A 16,860-nucleotide genomic window follows, 5' to 3' on the forward strand; every position below is an offset into this window, starting at 1 on the left:
CAACTTGCTTTTTTCTATTTAACAGTAAAAATATTGGACATATTTTTGGTCTTGTGAATGACTCTTATTTTTTACCCCCTTGGCATTTTATTATAAAGATATAGATGGTTTGATTTCGTTTTAACCAGTCAGGAACTAGCTGATTCCTTCATAATGAGATAACACAGTAGGAATTTTTCTCCCTGCTTGTGACTTTGGACTTGTTTTGATTCTGAAATTATTATGATTTAACTTGCTACGTCATTTCTACAACCCCCTTCCCTCCCTCGAGGTGAAGGGGGCACGTGCATGGCCTTTGCAGGCCTGGCTACGTCATCATTTAGAATAAGCTCCTTTTCCTGCTAAAATGTAATAGCAGACTTTTATAGTGTCATATAATATAATACCACACTTTAATCACACACATTTTTTTTCTCCTTAAGTAGATCCGTAAAATAGATGATCGTTAAATGAGCATATTGAAGGAACTTATGGGTGTGGGTCTATTTAAATAAACTCTGGTTTACATAAATTTTTGAAGCCCCGAGCAAAAGACAAATGTTTGTGCTTTGGACGGAGGAAGGAAGTTTTGTTTGTGAGGACGTTCATGGAAAGCTTAGAGAAATTTAAAAAAATTTTTTCATTATTTATTTTTTTAATTGAAAAAACGATTTTATTTTCTTAAGCCTAGAGAAACCTGACATGCATCATTCCCTGATAGTCAGAAGGCTCACTCCCAGATTTCATTCAGGTCTGCTTTCCACTGCCACCATCCTTCTGCCCGGCTCTTGCTTCTGACTGTGACTTATCACCACCTCGCATGTTTATTTACTTGCTTGTTTATTACCTGATAGGTGAGAATCAGGATACAGGCTGTTCTGTAGTACCTGGCACACAGTAGGTATTCGATGAAAGTAAGGCCTTATAGGCAAGGGTTGGTGAACTTTTTCTCTGAAGGGCCAGGTAGTAAGTATTTGGGCCTTGGTGGGCCACACAGTCTCTGTTGTGACCCCTCAGTTGTGCCCTTGTAGTACCTTAGCAGCCGCGGACATAAACCAATGTGGGTGACTGTTCCAATAAAGCTTTATTTATAGAGACACCTGGAGTGGAGATTAAGAGAACAGATTCTGAAGTCAGCTCTGAAAACTTGAGCAGGTTACTAATTTAACTTTCGGAAAAGTTTTACTACGTGTAAAGCTGTCACAGAGCATCACAGTTTGAGTGTATGAGGGGATACAAAACAGCGAAGGTCCTAGAAGCCAGCAACATGACCTTCAAATGAGGCGAATTCTCATATTTTTCTGGATTTTATGACTTCACAGTGTCAAGCAGATATGAAAAGGCCTCTTTTCTTAAAAGGCATCCAGGGAGGAGAACCCAGAGTCTTGTGGTTTGGGGAGTGGATCCTGGGCTAGTCGCTTCCTTTCTGCAAGTTTTAATGTCCATGGGTTTTCTTGCCTTTAAATACAAACACACGCGCACACACACACACACACACACACACACACACACACACACACACACGTTCTTATACTTCTGAAAACTGCTCACATTGGGACAAGTTTTGAATATTTTTATACAGATAGTTTTTCCTCCTATAAGCTTCTTTCAGCTGCTAAATGAAGACATAAGAATTTGAAATAAACTAGAAACAGAGGAAGAAGACCTGTGGAAAGACTTTGAGAAGTAATTTTATGGCACTAGGGACTGTGCGGGAATTCTTGAACATTTCATGTAAAAAAAAAAAGTCATCTTTTCAAAAGAAAGGTGGATTCTCTGTATATTTATGCACATGTATTTATTTACATACATATTTTTCATGTGTGGTTGGAGGAAAAAGGTCAGTAAAGTCTCAAAATGAAATTTTGGGAGTGGATTCCTACCTGCTAATTTGGCCCTTTCATTACACTGGCCTGACTCTGGGCCAGCCGGTGAGTGACTGGGTGGCTGGAGAGGGTGGGTCTCTTCCTCTTCTTTACAAGTCAAGTGGAACTCAAGCCGGAGAAGGGGGTTAGGGAACCAGACAAAGAAGAGACTTTTTAAACCACTCAGAAGTAGAGGAGTGAAATTCAAGCCCTTTGATGGCGAGCTGGAACCCCACAGGCCATGAAAACATCCTACTTTATGCCACCAAGGAAATTTACCAGAAATGAAATTTGCCCATCACCTGTGTTTACAGCCGTGTTTACTGGGGGTGGTTCTGCTGTTCTGAGCTCTCTGTGTGATGTGACAGTTCCCTCTGACTGCTCTTCTCTCTTTCTCCGACAGAGGAGGAAACCTGACACTCCTGCACTTCCTGTTGGGTTTGAAAACTGCAGCAGATGACGAGCTGGTGGCCGAACTTGTGGTGAACATCCTCAAAGTGTGCCCGGACTTACTGAACAAGTATTTCAAGGAAGTGACGTTTTCCTTTCTCCCAAGAGTGAAGGCCACGTGGTCAAATAATATCAAGCTGCTGAACAAGGTGAAAAGCCGTGAGTCTCTCAAAGTCTGTGAGATGGGGGTTGGGGGGAGGGAGCGTGAGGGTTGGCGGATGGCGGGCAGGGGACAGGCAGACTGTACAGTGTGAAGAACGTCTTTGAGCCATTCTTCAGGGGCTATTTTAGATCAGCTGTCCCGAACGTTTTTGGCACCAGGGACTGGTGCTCCTATGAGAATGTAATGCCCGATGACCTGAGATGGAGCCGAGGTAGTGGCTGCAAATACAGGAGAAGCTTCGCTCACTCGCAGCTGCTCACCTGCTGTGTGGCCCCCGGTGCCTACCGCTGAAATACCTGGGATTGTGTTCTTGTGCCTCGACCTGGGCATGGCGTTATCTGTGAAACAAGCTTTTATTCTCATTCTCTTCATTTTCCTTGGGTGCTTACGTGTGCCGTCCCCACGTGTATCTTGGGCTGAGAAGGAGGCACTCTGCCCCTTGTTTTGGTGAAGGAGGCTCTGTGGCCAACACCCCTTTTGGGTGCTGCCCTGGTGCTGGTCCCCCCACCCACCCTGGGAAGGGGGTCGGGGCAGCACGTGGCCTTTGCAGGCCCGGGTGTCAGCTCTTGCTTCCCTGCTCTCTAGCTGTGTCTCTAGGGATATTACTTAACCTCACTGAAGTCTAATTTTGTCATCTGTAAACACTTTTTTATTTTAATATAAAATATCCCTACACCAAAGGGTTGTCATGAGGCGCTGAAAAGATGACGCATTTGCCAGGTGCCTCTAAGCGCTGTACCTGAGTGAGGTGATGGTTAGTTCTAGCAGTGACATTTGCCATCAGAGGTTTTAAGGGAGGCTCCCAGACTGTAGGCCGAGCTCTGCTTTGAAGGTCATTGCCCCGGTAACGACCAGTCTTGTGACCTGACTTGTCTCTAATAACTGGATTTGGGGGTTAACCTTCTGGACCCCGATCCTTATGGTGAGCCTGCGACTTGTCTCAGGTTTGTCGTTCCCTTGGGGTGGCCTCACTGTTGGGTGCCTGCCTGTAGCCTCAGGTTTGGAATTTACCCTCCGGCCCCAGCTCATTCTCTTTTTCCCTCCTCCTCATAGATCTACGAGGCCCAGCCGGACATTTCCCGGGCGTTTCAGACCCGAGAGTTCATCCCTCTGCCTCGGCTCCTGGCGATGGTGATGGTGACCACCGCGCCATTGGTGTGCAACAAGACCATGTTCACCCAAGCGTTGAACGTAAGTAAGCGGTTCCCCGCTTCTAGAAGCTTTTCTGCTCACCCTGCCGGCGGTGCTAGGGGTTGTTCTGAGAACATGGTCCGACTGTATTGGATTACAATTTGCCCATGAGCCTGCAGGGTTTTCCGCGTGTCCTGGTGCCAGGTGCATTCTTGCCAGGGGCTGGGTGGCTGCACTGCTCCAACTCGGCTCCCTGGGCCTGTGTAAGGGTGGTGGTGTCGGGGTCACGGGAGGGGAAGCATGTTCAGTTACAGTCATCTATTAAAGTCTCAGTAGTTTAAGGTTTCTGGACAGGGTGGGACTGAAATTTGACTGGAAAGTCTCCCTTTTATAGTTTAAGTGTTACGATTTCTGGGAAAGATCTACTTTGAAGACCAGCTGTTTCAGGCATTTTTGGAGGGTATGTTCCTGGAAAAAAAAATAATCATTAAATTATAAAAGGTCCCTAAGTCCCATCAGAGGCCAAAGACGCATACATCTTTCACCATAGCATCGTGACCTTAAGAGAACAGCTGTGAATTGTTGGCACGTGTGGGTCCTGGGCTCTGTCAGCCCCGCCTAAACCCAGGTTTCTTCAAAACCTACCTGGGGGAGGCCAGGTATTCGGAGGGGTGCAGGGCCTGGGGTTTCTGGAGCAGGTGGAGTCCCCATCCTTCTGGACAGGCTGGGTTTTGTGAACACAGCAGGACCAGGGTCTGCAGTGGTGGGTCGCACAGGCCTGAGTGTAGTGGCCCCACTGGTGATAGGGCAGTTACTGTAAAGTGGCAGAGACTGCTTGGATAAAGTGTCTTTTGATACCCATCCAGGGCCTGTGCTCAGAGTGGGCAGTGGGGCTAGGAGTGGAGAGAAGGAGGCTGTCTGGGACCACGCAGAAAAGTCTTTTGTTCTGGTTGCCAAATCATAATAACCAAAATTAGGACCCAGCTAGCTTACCCATTTGTTTTGTGGGAGACACAAACTATTCTATCTCAGGGGGCTTGCAAGAAAGCAGAATGATGCAGTTGGCTGGGCTGGGACCTGAGATCGTGCGTGTCTCCCCAGTGCCCAGGAGGTGGCCTTGCTGCTGCTGGCCCAGGAATGTGCGTCACCTAGCTGAGGCCCGTCTTGCCCTCTTTGGCCTTAGCACAGGTTCTGGAATTAATCCATATGAGCTGAGTGGTTATCAGAGAAGACTAACCAAAAACAGACAGTGAAACAAAAATAAAAAATATGTCAGACTCTTTCTTTAGTAAGTGCCTTCATGGCAACCGCTGAGGTCAAATGTGGAAGAGGTCTAGAGGGGCAGGGACCCTGGGCCACCCCTTCTCAGCACAGAAGCCGGCGTCTCATGCGGCTTTCCCTGCGGGTGACCCGAGAAGGGGTGAGAGCCAGCCAAGCCCAAGCTCATGGCAGGGGAGGGTCTATGTCGACCAGTGCGGGCTAAAGACATTTGTGGATTTAACTCTTTTTCTTCCCAGTTGGACAGCAAATCAGTGAAACACACAGCTTTGTCCCTTATTTCCATCATTTTGAAGAGAGCGTTAAAAACGGTCGACTACTGCCTGGACAGAGAGGTGTGGCAGGAACCCAGCGTGTACACGGCTGCCATGATGGAAGACTTCGTGCAGCTCTTCAGAGAAGCCCTGAGCAAGGTAGGCACGGCAGCCAGGCTTGGCCTTCCGGGGCGAGTTCCAGGGCCGTCCTGACAGATGTCTTAGGTCCACACACCAGGTGGAAGAGGTGACCTTGGGTGCACAGAGTGCATGCGAAGAGAAGGGGTTGGGGTGGGGTGCTTCTGGGCCCTAAGTCTCATCAGGAGCTGTTGAGGCCCTTCCCGCCCCCACTTCTGCACATGCACCCTGGACTAGGGGTAACTGGGAAGCCCTCTTGCCCCCTCCTCCCATGGCTTATTGTGGTAGGTTGGGAAGACCAGTCATCTGCAGACAGGCCAGGTACCCTGAAAGAGCTACGGTCACACTGGGCAGGTCCCCCAGACTGTCGTAAGGAGCTGTTTCTTTGTTCCTAGCACCTTGCTCAGGTGAATGAGTCTTAAGGGGTTTGTTTTAATTATCAGCACTTGTTTTTATACCAAATCCTTATTGTGTCCAGTTCTAGGAATTAAGCAGAGCTCCCAGCAATGTGGCCTGTCCCCTCTCCGCGGCCCCTCTTTCTAAGCACTCCCACACTGTCCCGTGCTCACACACACACTCACGTGCTCACACGCACTCTCCTGTGCTCACGCACTCGCACACTCACGTGCTCGCACACTCACGCTCACACGTTTGCACTCACTCTCCCGTGCTCGCACACTCACCCGCTCACACTCAGTCACGTGCTCGCACACTCGCTCTCACACACACTCATACACACGTGCTCACGCCTCCCTCTGCTTTGTGCTTCTTGTTAGTGGCTTCAGTTCATTTGTTTCTCTTCTTTGTTTAACGTGACTCGTTTTTTGTTTTCCCTCCTAGATTCTACCTGACCTGAACACCGTAGTGTGGGTCTGGCAGTCACTTAGAAAACAAGAGACGAAACAGGACGATGAGAAAGGAAAGAAAAGGGCCAACCGGAGTCCTGCGGCCTGCGTGGCCCCCCACTGCGGTGAGGCTCCGGGCGGCATCTGCTGTTTGCACACAGAGCTGCAGGGGGCGGGGCTGTTAAGGCCTCTCTGGTTGGGAATGAGCCCTTTGCTTAGAAGAGGAGACTTGGAATGGAGTCGTAGAGTGAATTCTAACATGTGTGAGAAATGCGCCCAGGCTTTGCACATGCGCTCTCACTAGAGCCTGGAGTGACTGCCAGGTGCTCGACCTTTCCCTGGGGGCCGGGAGTGACTGCCAGGTGCTCGGCCTTTCAGTGGGGTCCCCTCGTCGTGCAGACGGAGGCAGGCCGCACAGCCCCCTGGTGAGAAGAGCCCTTGACTCAGACCTTGTCATTAACCAGGCAGTGGGCTTTGTATCTTGTATCTATGTCCTTATGGTGGCCTTTCAGGGGTGGGCATCACAGTGTGTCCCCATCACTGCGTTGTTCAGGGGAAGACATTGCAGCACAGAGAAACAGTAGCTTTAACCTGACCAAGATTACAGCAGTGAAATGTGGATGGATTTAAACCCAGGCTGTTTGAACAGTCGTGATGTTTTTACCACGTTGGTCCTTAGTTTGGTTCCATGGGGTCTGTCTGCAGCCTCTGCTCGGTGAGCAGTTACTGCGCTGGGCCACAGGAAGCTCCACTGCTTACCAGTTGCTGATGGAGGACAAAGGACAGTGTGTTTCCTAATTCAGGCTGTTTTATTTGGCTCAGATGATGCAGAAACCATTCTTCTGAAAGCCGCCCTGCTCCAGGTCATCTGCCTCTACCAGAAGGTGGTCCCGCACGTGGTCACACAATACAACTTTGACTTCAGCAAGCTCCTGAAAGGTGCGTCTCAAGGGATGTGGGCACCCCGCCCTCCCACCCCATTCTCCTGCCTCCGCTGTGTCTGCCAAGGGGATAAAGGAAGCGGGGAGCCTGAGGCTGAGCCCTCGCAGCCAAGGACCAGGAAGGCTGGTGAGCAGTTCGGCCAACACACATGATCCACCAGCGTGCTTTTTTTGATTTGGACCAGTATTTTTTTAAATAGTCTTTTTTAAGTAAATTTTCGCCAAACACTTAGCAGCAGTGAGAGAGGAGAATGGAGAAGCCAGCCAGCTTGAGTTGCCTGCCATGGACTATTGACAGATCAGATCATGTGATGATCACTCTGAGGCCTCTTTTCAGAAGGGCGCAGAAGGCTGCAGAAACAGGAACCCCTTAGGAGGGTGCGACGTTCATGCAGAGGCACTTCTGACAGCTACTTGTATTTTGCCCAGCGAGTCAGGCTCAAACCATGTCTTGTAAATGTAAGATGCTTGTTTAGTCACGTTTTCCTTGATGGAAAGTATGTCTAATAAAATTGACTTTATAATTGGGCCTACAGAAGCAGACTTGTAGAAATATCATTCTTGGGATTTATATAAGCTATTGAAATAGTTCTATTTAAAGCTTTTAAAGCTGCAGTTAACTTTTCAGTTGTTTAAGGTGAAAGGTACTCTTTGCTGTGAGATTAGGAAATTTACTAGAACGTGGTCATTTAGTATTGTAGTTGTGTCCTTCCCAAGGGAAGAGACCGAGAAATCGGGCCAGAGGGTAAGGACCCAGTCTTGGGAGGCCGCAGTCTCGCAAAATGCTTGTATTCTGGGGAGCAGGACGTGTGCCTGATACCAGGGGTGACATTAATGAGAGACCGCGCCTGGAGGGCAGCACGGGGCGCAGGGCATCCAGCTGTAGGAAGAGGTCATTGTGGGCCGAGTGGCTGCTTTGGGCAAGTGGAGTTTGGGCTGCTTCTTAAAGAGTCTGGGTAGAACTCAGAGGGGAAGTTATGTCAGGTGAGCTGTGTGTGGGCAGAGGAGTGGGCACAGCCTGTGCGAGGGTGACCATTGGACCAGGGAGATGGAACCCTGCATCCTTCTAGACATGGAGACCCTTGTCTGGCCCCTTTGACCAAGAGCAGCAGTGGCTGGGCACCTGCCTCCTCACCACTGTCGCTTCCTCTTTCTGCCCCCAGGCGTCATCTCAGAGCAGGGCCTTCGAGAGGAGGTGCCTCCCATCCTGCAGCACCACATTCTGAAGGTGGCCCTGGAACTGCCTGCCAGCAAGTTCTTGTGGTTAAAGGCACAGGTACGATGCTGCGAGCTCCCGCCCTCTGTCCCTAGCGAGCCTGTGGGTTTGCTGGCTTTCTGGCCTGGGAACTTCTAACTGAAAAAGCAGGACCCTGACAGGGTTGGGGGCACGAAGGAAGATGTTAAGGTTCTCCTCTTAGAGACCCATCTAGAGCAGAGGCGAGGTCCTGATTCATGAACCAGGAGGCCTGTAAATCTCTTTACTTTTGCAAAATAAGGTGCTTAACATGTCCTTACTGAGAATATATCATTGCTGGGTACTGGGAGTTTTTGTATTTTTTTATCTTGACTATTTTACATTTTTCTTGTCATTTTAAGACCTTTTGGAAAATAAAATATGTTCCTTCTCCTTTGTACTCTTCCTGGAAGAACTTAAGACAGACATAGGACTAGATACCAAGGTTGAGGCTGGTAGAAAATCAGTAAAGATTGCTGGCATTTTTTCCATGTTTTTAATAATGCTTTCTAGGAACTGTCTGGAGAACGTAATGTTGAATCATAAAGGGAACTCAGGATGCATCAGATACTGACCTGTGTATTTAAAAAAGGTGCCGTGTCACTTCTATCTAAAGAGAGAAGAGAGACCAGGCAAAATGAAGCATTCCCTGAGCGTGCTTCTCAGTAGCTCAGATGACTTTTTTTTTTTTTAATGACTTAGATCTTATTTAAGATCTTAAGGAACCAATAGCATGGGAATTATGTTGGTATTTTGGCATGCGATATTTCCAGAAAGGTGTAAGAATGCAAGGGATTTTTGTATTTTTGTATTTTTTCCCTGAGTCCTCTAAGGTTCACCTGCATCCTAGCTGAGGACAGTTCTGACGGAGAATTTACCCTGTGCCAGGCTGGACACGAGTGCTCTGTATCGGCTCACCTACCACTCTTTAAAGGCAGGGCAGCTGGAGCGCAGAGTGGGTTAGGAAACTGCAGGGCCCCATCCAAACGTGGAGGATCCAAGATTGGACGCAGGTGGCTGCCCAGAGATCAACTCTCAACTTTGATATCCACCATGCGGTCACTGCCACAGGGATGACAAGACAGGGGCGTTATTTCGTTTTTTATTCCAGCTGAACAGGGCCAATGGGGTCTTGAAGATTTAGTTGGAAAGTGAACAGAAGCTTCTTTGAAAGAACTGGTATTAAAATATTAATTTATATCCCGTGCCCCGCCTTTTGCTTGTAAGATGTCCGCTGGGCTTCAGGGGTAGCAGTGCTTGCCATGTCCAGGTTGTCCGCGTTGCCACGGGGCTGTGGGTCACTCCCATGAGGCAGACCCAGTGGTGTTTGGGCTGGGAAGCTGGCGCTCTGTGCACTTCTCTGAGACGTGTTCACAGCCCAGCATCCTTTGCATGAGGCTTGTTAGGTGGAAGGAAACGATTCTGTCAGCACCGCATCCTGCTGAAGCGCAGCAGGCACAGCCCGTGGCGAGCCAGACAGCCCCGGGGGCGCGTCCTGCACCACCTCCCATCAGGCGGTGCCGCCTGCACCAGGAGTTGATGCAGGGGCTCGATTCCCAACTCGGCCACCGAACCACCAGTTACGTCCTTGGTGTCAGCATCACATACATAAAATGGGAGTGACTGTTGTCCCCACCTCAGGTTGGGAGGGTAAAGGGAGCCAGCTATGGAAAGAACTCAGAATGGCACTGGCACATGAAGAGGGCTGTCATGCTCCCTGCCGCTGCTCTGACTTCTGAGGTTCCTCACGTAAAACGCCAGCGGTTAAAATGAGATGAGAGGCCTGGAAGCCTGCGTCGTGCCTGTTTGCTCAGCACACAGTGGCCTCTGTTATGTTTACATCATTTCGTTCTATTGTTCAAACTCCAGGAAAGCCCAGAGGCAGAAATCATTGGAGGAGAGCGGTCTGTGTTTTACTTGCTGATGAAAATGTTTGTGACCAGTAGCCATTCACAGCTCAAGTCGTCAACCAAACTTCTGATCGTGAAGGTGAGCGTTTTCTCCCAGTTCCTAATTCTGAGAAGGATTTGCACGCTCCTTCATAGAAGGTGCTTAGTCAGTGCTTGCTGAGTTAAGGATATCTTAGTATTGTAATTTAAAAATAGAAGGTTTTATGAGTCTTAATTTATTATGTCCTAAACTTGGCTGCATTCCTGAGAGGCAACATGATGAAGTGGGAGAAGTGTGCACTTTGAGGTCTGTTCCTAGAATTGAGTCCTGGTTCTACCACTTCTGGGTGACATTGGACAAATTACTTAACTTCTCTGAGCTCCGTTTTCCCATATGAATGGGAATGATAAAACTGTAGGATTGCAGAGGAGATTACGTGTGATAAAGTGCTAGGTTGTGCCTCGCACATTCTAGGCTCAATAAATATTAGATCGCTGGCTTTCTGGGGACTGTTTAATAGGTGGTGCCTCATCTTCAGCCCTTTGACCTCTTCCAGTACCCACCGAGCAGGTATTGTCAAAGTCAGTGACAGGAAATGAAGAGTCTGACTCTTTGCTTTATACCTGTTTTCCAGGGCTAGATCAGGTCTTGCTGCAGCAGTAGGAAATCTGGTTTCTTGTTTCTTCTGTGCAGCAAACATCCTGGGAAGATGCTATAGAAATCATGTTTGTCATTTTTAGAGTGCAGAGATTTTTTATCTTTCTTTGAAGAGCCGATAAATGAGTTGCTTGAAGGATGTGAACGTCTAGGTCTTGACTTCTGTACATAGCCATTTCCTTATAGGTAGTGCAAATGTGAACTTGACCCCAGCCAGGTGTGAATGCTAACTGCAGACATGTGGAATTGGCATGGTCAGATTTGCTGTTGGTGCACTCTGTAGCAGGGCTCACACCCTGGGGCTGCTTAGACTTCTAGTCTCTGTCATGAGGCCCTTTGGAGGTGTCATGTACTCACCCCACAGGTTCAGATCCTGCTTCGTAACAAATCTCATTCTCTTAGAAATGGTGAGTGCTTCTTACCCCAGGTGTGAGACTCAAGGGGCCACACTGAGATGATGTGACGTGACTGGTTCATTATCTTAGAGGATTTCAGACAGGCTGAGGGTTGAGTATCTCAGGAGGCTGAGGATTATACACATTTACTTGGCACTTTGGGAATGTTCAGGCAGAAAATCAGACTCCTAAGTAGCAGTTGGATGTTTTCCCTTTTATTATGTGGGAGTTGAAGGAAGGGGGTAATAAGCAGCAATGAGACGGGATTGTGCTCTCCCTGCCAGAGCACAGAAAGCTGTTTTCCTCGTTTCCCTCAACAATGGGAGTGTTGTTGTGAAAGAAAAGCTTTTAGAGTAAAACTCTAGATGAAACTTTGACCCCTCTGTGCCCCCGGGCCTCGGTGGCAAGCTGGAGCACAGTCAAACCACAGCAGCTCCTCAGCAAGCAGGGTCCGTCCTGACTTTTCCACTGCCGTCTCCGTCTGCTTCCTGACAGATTCTGCGGGACACGGGGGTGTTTGAGCACACGTGGAAGGAGCTGGAGCTGTGGCTGGAGCACTTAGATAACACTGCGGAAGAGAAAAGAGAGACCGTGATCCAGTTTTTGGAACGTGTAAGCACATGTTTCCTGGGTAAAGGAGCGTGTTCAGGGTGATTCTACTGAGGAATCCCTAAGTGTCACTCAGGCATTTTCGATGCACCTGTGCCAAAAGGCCTCTCTTACTGGTTTACGTCCTAATTCTTACTGTCACGTCAGAATCTATTTAGTTTTAGAATCTGTAAAATGAGAATATATTACTATGTGCTATTTAATGTCCTGTTAGGAATTTGTTTTTGCATGAGCAAATAGCGGTCTACTAAAAATGATGTTAAAAGTAATGACATATATACTAAAAGGAGATATTTTTAAAATTCTATAAGAAATTTAAAAAAAAAACTGCAGAAAAATTATTCTTGTTACAATCTGTTAACAGTTTAGCTCTTCCCTTTATTTTACTAGTGATATTTTTTCATTTTTTCATTTCACTTGTGACTGTCTAAACTGTTTTCCACTTGGCTTCTTAACGCCCAGGTTTTATTGACGTTGGTGGCAAATCCCTATTCATACACAGACAAAGCATCTGACTTTGTCCAAGAAGCTAGCACGCTGCAGGCCACCGTGACCAAGCAGGACGCGGATGACGTCAGCATCCCTGTCTCCCACATCGACGGTAGGTGCCGCTCTCTCTTGTGCTCCTTGGGTGATCGAGCAACAGTGCGTATCAGCACCAGGAAGCTAGAGTTGTACGACAGGTTACGCGGAGGGCAGACATCCCATTTCTTTGCTTCCAAGGTCGGTCTGCTGTGGAAATGAAAGTGCCATACTCGTTCACATGACGGGAAGTATACACAGACCTTATTTGCTGTGTCGTGTTTATTCATACAGTGTTTACTTTATGGCAGGTGCTGATCTAAGCTCTTTACAGATCTTAAGTTCTTAAGTATATAACCTCATGCACACTTCCAAGTGGGGGTATTATTGTTCTCATTTTACATATTGATGAGGCAGCCGGGGCACAGAACGGTTAAGTAACCCAGTCAGCCTTCTATGCAGCAAAGCCAGGGCTTGAATCCAGACGCTCTGGCCCTCCTCTGTGCTTTAACCCTTCCGGTCTTTTGCTTCTCAGAGGTTGGCTTGTTTGCTTGAATATCCAGGTGAAAGTTTCTAGGCTTCTTAGTGTCACCTGAGGAAACTTAGTCCTATTATCACCTGAGCTGGGTATCCTAGCAGTGATCTTAAGATTTTACAGGCAACGGCCTCAACTTTATTAAGCATTTAATCCTGAGAGAAGTTCAGCGTTTACTTTTTCTTTTGGTCCACATTCTCTTACTGTTTGCAGTAGGGCTCTTTGGTGGCTCTGGCCTCAGCTTGGTCCCCGCCTCTCTGTTTCAGACGTTCTTGACATGGTGGATGTCCTGGTGGACGGCAGCGAAGGCCTGGGTGAGGAGATTGGATTCTTGCTGAATGAAGACATGGTCCTGCTCACATTCCCCTTCAGCGCTGTGGTCCCCGCAGCCCTAGAAGCCAGGAATAAGTTGCTCCTCGGGACAGAAAAGGAAGCAGGTACCTTGTGTAGTCAGGACGCCGTGGGTGCATCAGGCCAGCTGGGTCTCTGTACGGTAGGAGCTGGGATCCCAGGGGCTCTGAAATTGCAGAGAATCCAAGACTGCAAGAGTTCAGACCCACCCCCCACCCCTCATAGAGCCACCCAGCGGCAGAGCTGAGCGTACAGGGATAGGAATCTAGAGGCTGACTCAGCTGTTGGGAAATGGTTCATTTGAAGGATGACTGAAATAATTTGTTTGCATGGCTCAAGGACCCCTGCTGTAACACTGATCTTTTCAGTATTTATTCCTGATAATCTCAGTGCTCAGGTATCAGTTCTTCATATGCTGTGTATTCAGGTGACTTGAACTTCAGGAAGCTCTCACAGATCAGATCACAATGGCATGATTAGTCAGGATTGCCCACGCTTTGCCGTAGTAACAAGCCCAACATGTCAGCAGTTTAATGAGCAAAGGTCTCTTTCTCGCATAGTCCAGTACAGGTCAGGTTGCTCTCCTGGGTAGCTGTTCCTCAGGAGCTAGTGCAGGTATCCAGGCTGCTCCCATCTTGTAGCTGTGTCGTCTCCTCGTATGGCTTCCAAGGTCACGGTGGAAGGAGGAGAAAAAGACACAGTCTCAGGCAGGGATTTATGAGTCATGTGGTCCCAACCTAACTGCAAGGGAGGCTTGTGTGTCAAGGAATAGGAAATGGATTGATGGACACCAAGCAAGTCCTGCTCCCAGGTGGCCTGGCCTCACTTCTTCTCTACCTCAGTCTCCACTTTTGGGCCTCAGGACCTGAAGTCTGACTGTTTGATAAAATGGAGCCTTGTGAGGCCTACAGTGGTGGCATCTGCCTTCCAGTATGGTCGTGTGACCCCTCGTGGAGTTGGCATGAATTTTCCCAGTCTCGAATATGTGTGAGAATTGGTGTCACTGATGGATCACGGAAGGCCGGGCCCAGCAAGCCTCTCCTCGCACGCATCTCATTCCTTCGCAGGAGAAAGCATTGTGACATACCTGACAGCAGTGCTGACGGACCTCCTGCACACTCAGAGAGACCCTCTGGCTCTGTGTCTTCTGCTCCAGGCTTATGACAAGTTGGAGCTTCCAGTCCTGCCTTGCTGCCATCAGCTGTCCCAGTTCAACAGATACTATAGCCTCTGGATCCCGGAGCCAGCCCGAGAGGCCTTGGTGAGCTGGGGCTGTGGCAGTGATCACTGCTCCTGCAGAAACCAGCCTTCTCCTAGGAAACGCTGGAGGTGGCTGCCCATGGGCCACAGCTGGCTGCACCACAGCTGTGTCGCTTACAGGGTACAGCTTGTAGGGTGAAATTTCCTAACCTTCTAATTTTCCCTGCATAAGAGAGGAAGCCGAGTGGTGTCATGGCTGCTCGGCTGATGGGACTGAGACACAAAGGACTTGGTGGTGCAGCAGAATTGAATTTCCTTCTGGCTGCTGTATAATTAACTAATTACATTACAGCTTTGGGGTGGGAGGATGCCTTTCCTTTTTTCCTGAGTGATCTGCCTTCTTTGGCGGCTCTTAGCGTGGCCTTGAACTTCGTGTGCTCAGCTGTCACCTGGCCCTGCAGGCCTCAGGCAGGCTCCATTCTGCTAAAACCGGGAAAGTAAGGGAGGGAAGGAGGAAGAACTGATTTTCTTTTTGTGGGGACTGCGTTCCTGTAATGGGGCGTTGCAGTTATGGCCCATATGCTTCACTGGTGTTGCCCCCGTCTCTACATGATGGACCGGGGTTAAGAGTCAGCCATATAGCGGCTCCTGTGGAGGTGTGGGCAGTTCAGGGCTGCACTCATGGTTGCTCGAAGTGTCTGCTCTGTTGAGCAGGTCACAGCAGTGGTCCTCATCCCTGAGGGTGCATTGGAATCCCTGGAAGCTCCACCCCCTCAAATCTGAGTCAGCAGGTCTGAATGGGGCCTGGGGATCTGCATTTTTAGCAGGTTCCCAGGTGACGCTGCTGCTGGTCCGGGGACCCCACCCTGGAGACTCGCTGAGTTTCAGGGCACATACAGCCTAGGGTTTTTGGTCTTAGGAAGTGGGGTGTTTGGAGTTATAAAAATAAAAGCCGCATGGAATAAATCAAGAAGGCAGTGTAAAAATTACGTGAGAAGAACGACTTCGGAATGAGGCAGAACAGCTGCAGAATTTTATTCGTAAATTTGCCTTCTTACCCTCCCAACAAGCTATTCTAACTGGAGCTCCTGGGGGAGGACGTTTAGGGAGCCTGGAGCTCACCGAGCGGCTCCCTCCCGGAGTGTGGTCTCCCAGTTTCCAGTGATCGATCAGTGAGTCCTGGGGCGAAGTCATCTGTCCCACGCAGCTCCAGATGGCAGTGACCGTTCTCACGATGTGAGCACCTCCAGATTCAGGGCCTTCCTACTAACACTCTGGGAAGACACATGTGGCCGATAACGTTGGGACTGAAGTAACTTGTGCGCCACGTGGTCACCGGTGTTGCAGTATGAGTATGTGGTTGTTGCGGAATGTCTCTGTGGGTGTCACCCTGCACCCGTGTTACCAGGCCGTGCACCTTTTTCATCTGTGGGGCCTTGTCGTTCCTCTTTCCTGACTGCTGCTGTCTCCCCAGCCCCTTCAGACCCTGGGCAGTCCTGGCCCGCATGGTCCCCCAACTGCTGCCTTCGGCGCCCTGCTGCAGATGGCCTACGAGAAGGAGGGTGCGCTCCTGGACGAGGGTGTCCAGGCGCAGCTGCGGGCTGCCCTCCCGTGCCTCCCAATGCCCCAGGTCCTGCGCGCAGTGAAACACGTGCTGCTCTACCTGAGGGCCACCGTGGAGAACTTCGGCCAGGTCAGCGCTGCCCCTGCCCGTGTCGCAGTCCCCACCCCCGCACCCCGAGGCCTTCTCCAGATTAGGTCCAGATCCACTGACAGCATCGATAAGGATCTTGGGGTCCCCTTGTTTCCCATTCCACACTTGGGAGGGTGGTGACCTGACACACAAGGCTACAGGGCAAGGCTGCAGCTCGAGGCCTGGGCATCTAGTCTGGGGCTGCTCTATGCACAGCTGCCTCTCCTCCCAGGAGCAGACGCACAGACTTGTGGAGGTGGGTTAAGTGCCCATTTTCTTCATGCCTTGTTTGCAAACCCGGCGACTCCCTCAGCAGCTGCAGACGGGGAGCCAGATGTAGCCAAACCTTGTTTCTGGGGTGGCTGTCACTCAGGATGGGTCCTTCCCACAGCAGGCTGATACCACGGCGTGGCCAGGCCAGGCCCCTCTCTCGTGTTTTAATTCAGTAGTTCTTTGGTGAGATTTCTGTCCCTGATGTGGTTTACAGATTGTTAGATTTTAGGTTTTCCCCTCGTTTTAGTCAAAATAAGCCTGTGTGTTTTGTCAAGATTTGGGATCCTTCTTACTGGGAAACGACTGAGGTCATCACCGTTTTACGAGCCGTTGCTGTTCTAGCCAGCCTCTCCCCCGTCCTCGTTAACGGCAGCCTCGTACCTTCTGGTCACGGAGGGGCCTGGCAGTGACTGTTTTGGTGATGGTTAGCCCTCGCCCGGCCTGAGGGGTCATGTGG

At 49.5% G+C, this 16,860-nt stretch overlaps 1 protein-coding gene across 1 annotated transcript in view; it reads left to right on the forward strand.

Annotated features, from left to right (window-relative positions):
- URB1 (URB1 ribosome biogenesis 1 homolog (S. cerevisiae)) overlaps positions 1-16,860 on the forward strand; it is a 62,365-nt gene that overhangs the window by 16,336 nt on the left and 29,169 nt on the right. Inside the window, exons 9-20 of the mRNA XM_023519717.1 lie at positions 2,248-2,443; positions 3,511-3,648; positions 5,106-5,279; positions 6,099-6,228; positions 6,926-7,042; positions 8,208-8,320; positions 10,148-10,267; positions 11,716-11,832; positions 12,292-12,430; positions 13,153-13,323; positions 14,305-14,498; positions 15,912-16,130. Of these exons, the coding sequence (XP_023375485.1) occupies positions 2,248-2,443; positions 3,511-3,648; positions 5,106-5,279; positions 6,099-6,228; positions 6,926-7,042; positions 8,208-8,320; positions 10,148-10,267; positions 11,716-11,832; positions 12,292-12,430; positions 13,153-13,323; positions 14,305-14,498; positions 15,912-16,130 (1,828 nt within the window). The remainder of the gene's footprint in view (positions 1-2,247; positions 2,444-3,510; positions 3,649-5,105; positions 5,280-6,098; positions 6,229-6,925; positions 7,043-8,207; positions 8,321-10,147; positions 10,268-11,715; positions 11,833-12,291; positions 12,431-13,152; positions 13,324-14,304; positions 14,499-15,911; positions 16,131-16,860) is intronic.

Source organism: Pteropus vampyrus, unplaced genomic scaffold (assembly GCF_000151845.1).
Source record: "Pteropus vampyrus isolate Shadow unplaced genomic scaffold, Pvam_2.0 Scaffold233, whole genome shotgun sequence".
In the NCBI taxonomy this organism is placed as follows: Eukaryota; Metazoa; Chordata; class Mammalia; order Chiroptera; family Pteropodidae; genus Pteropus; species Pteropus vampyrus.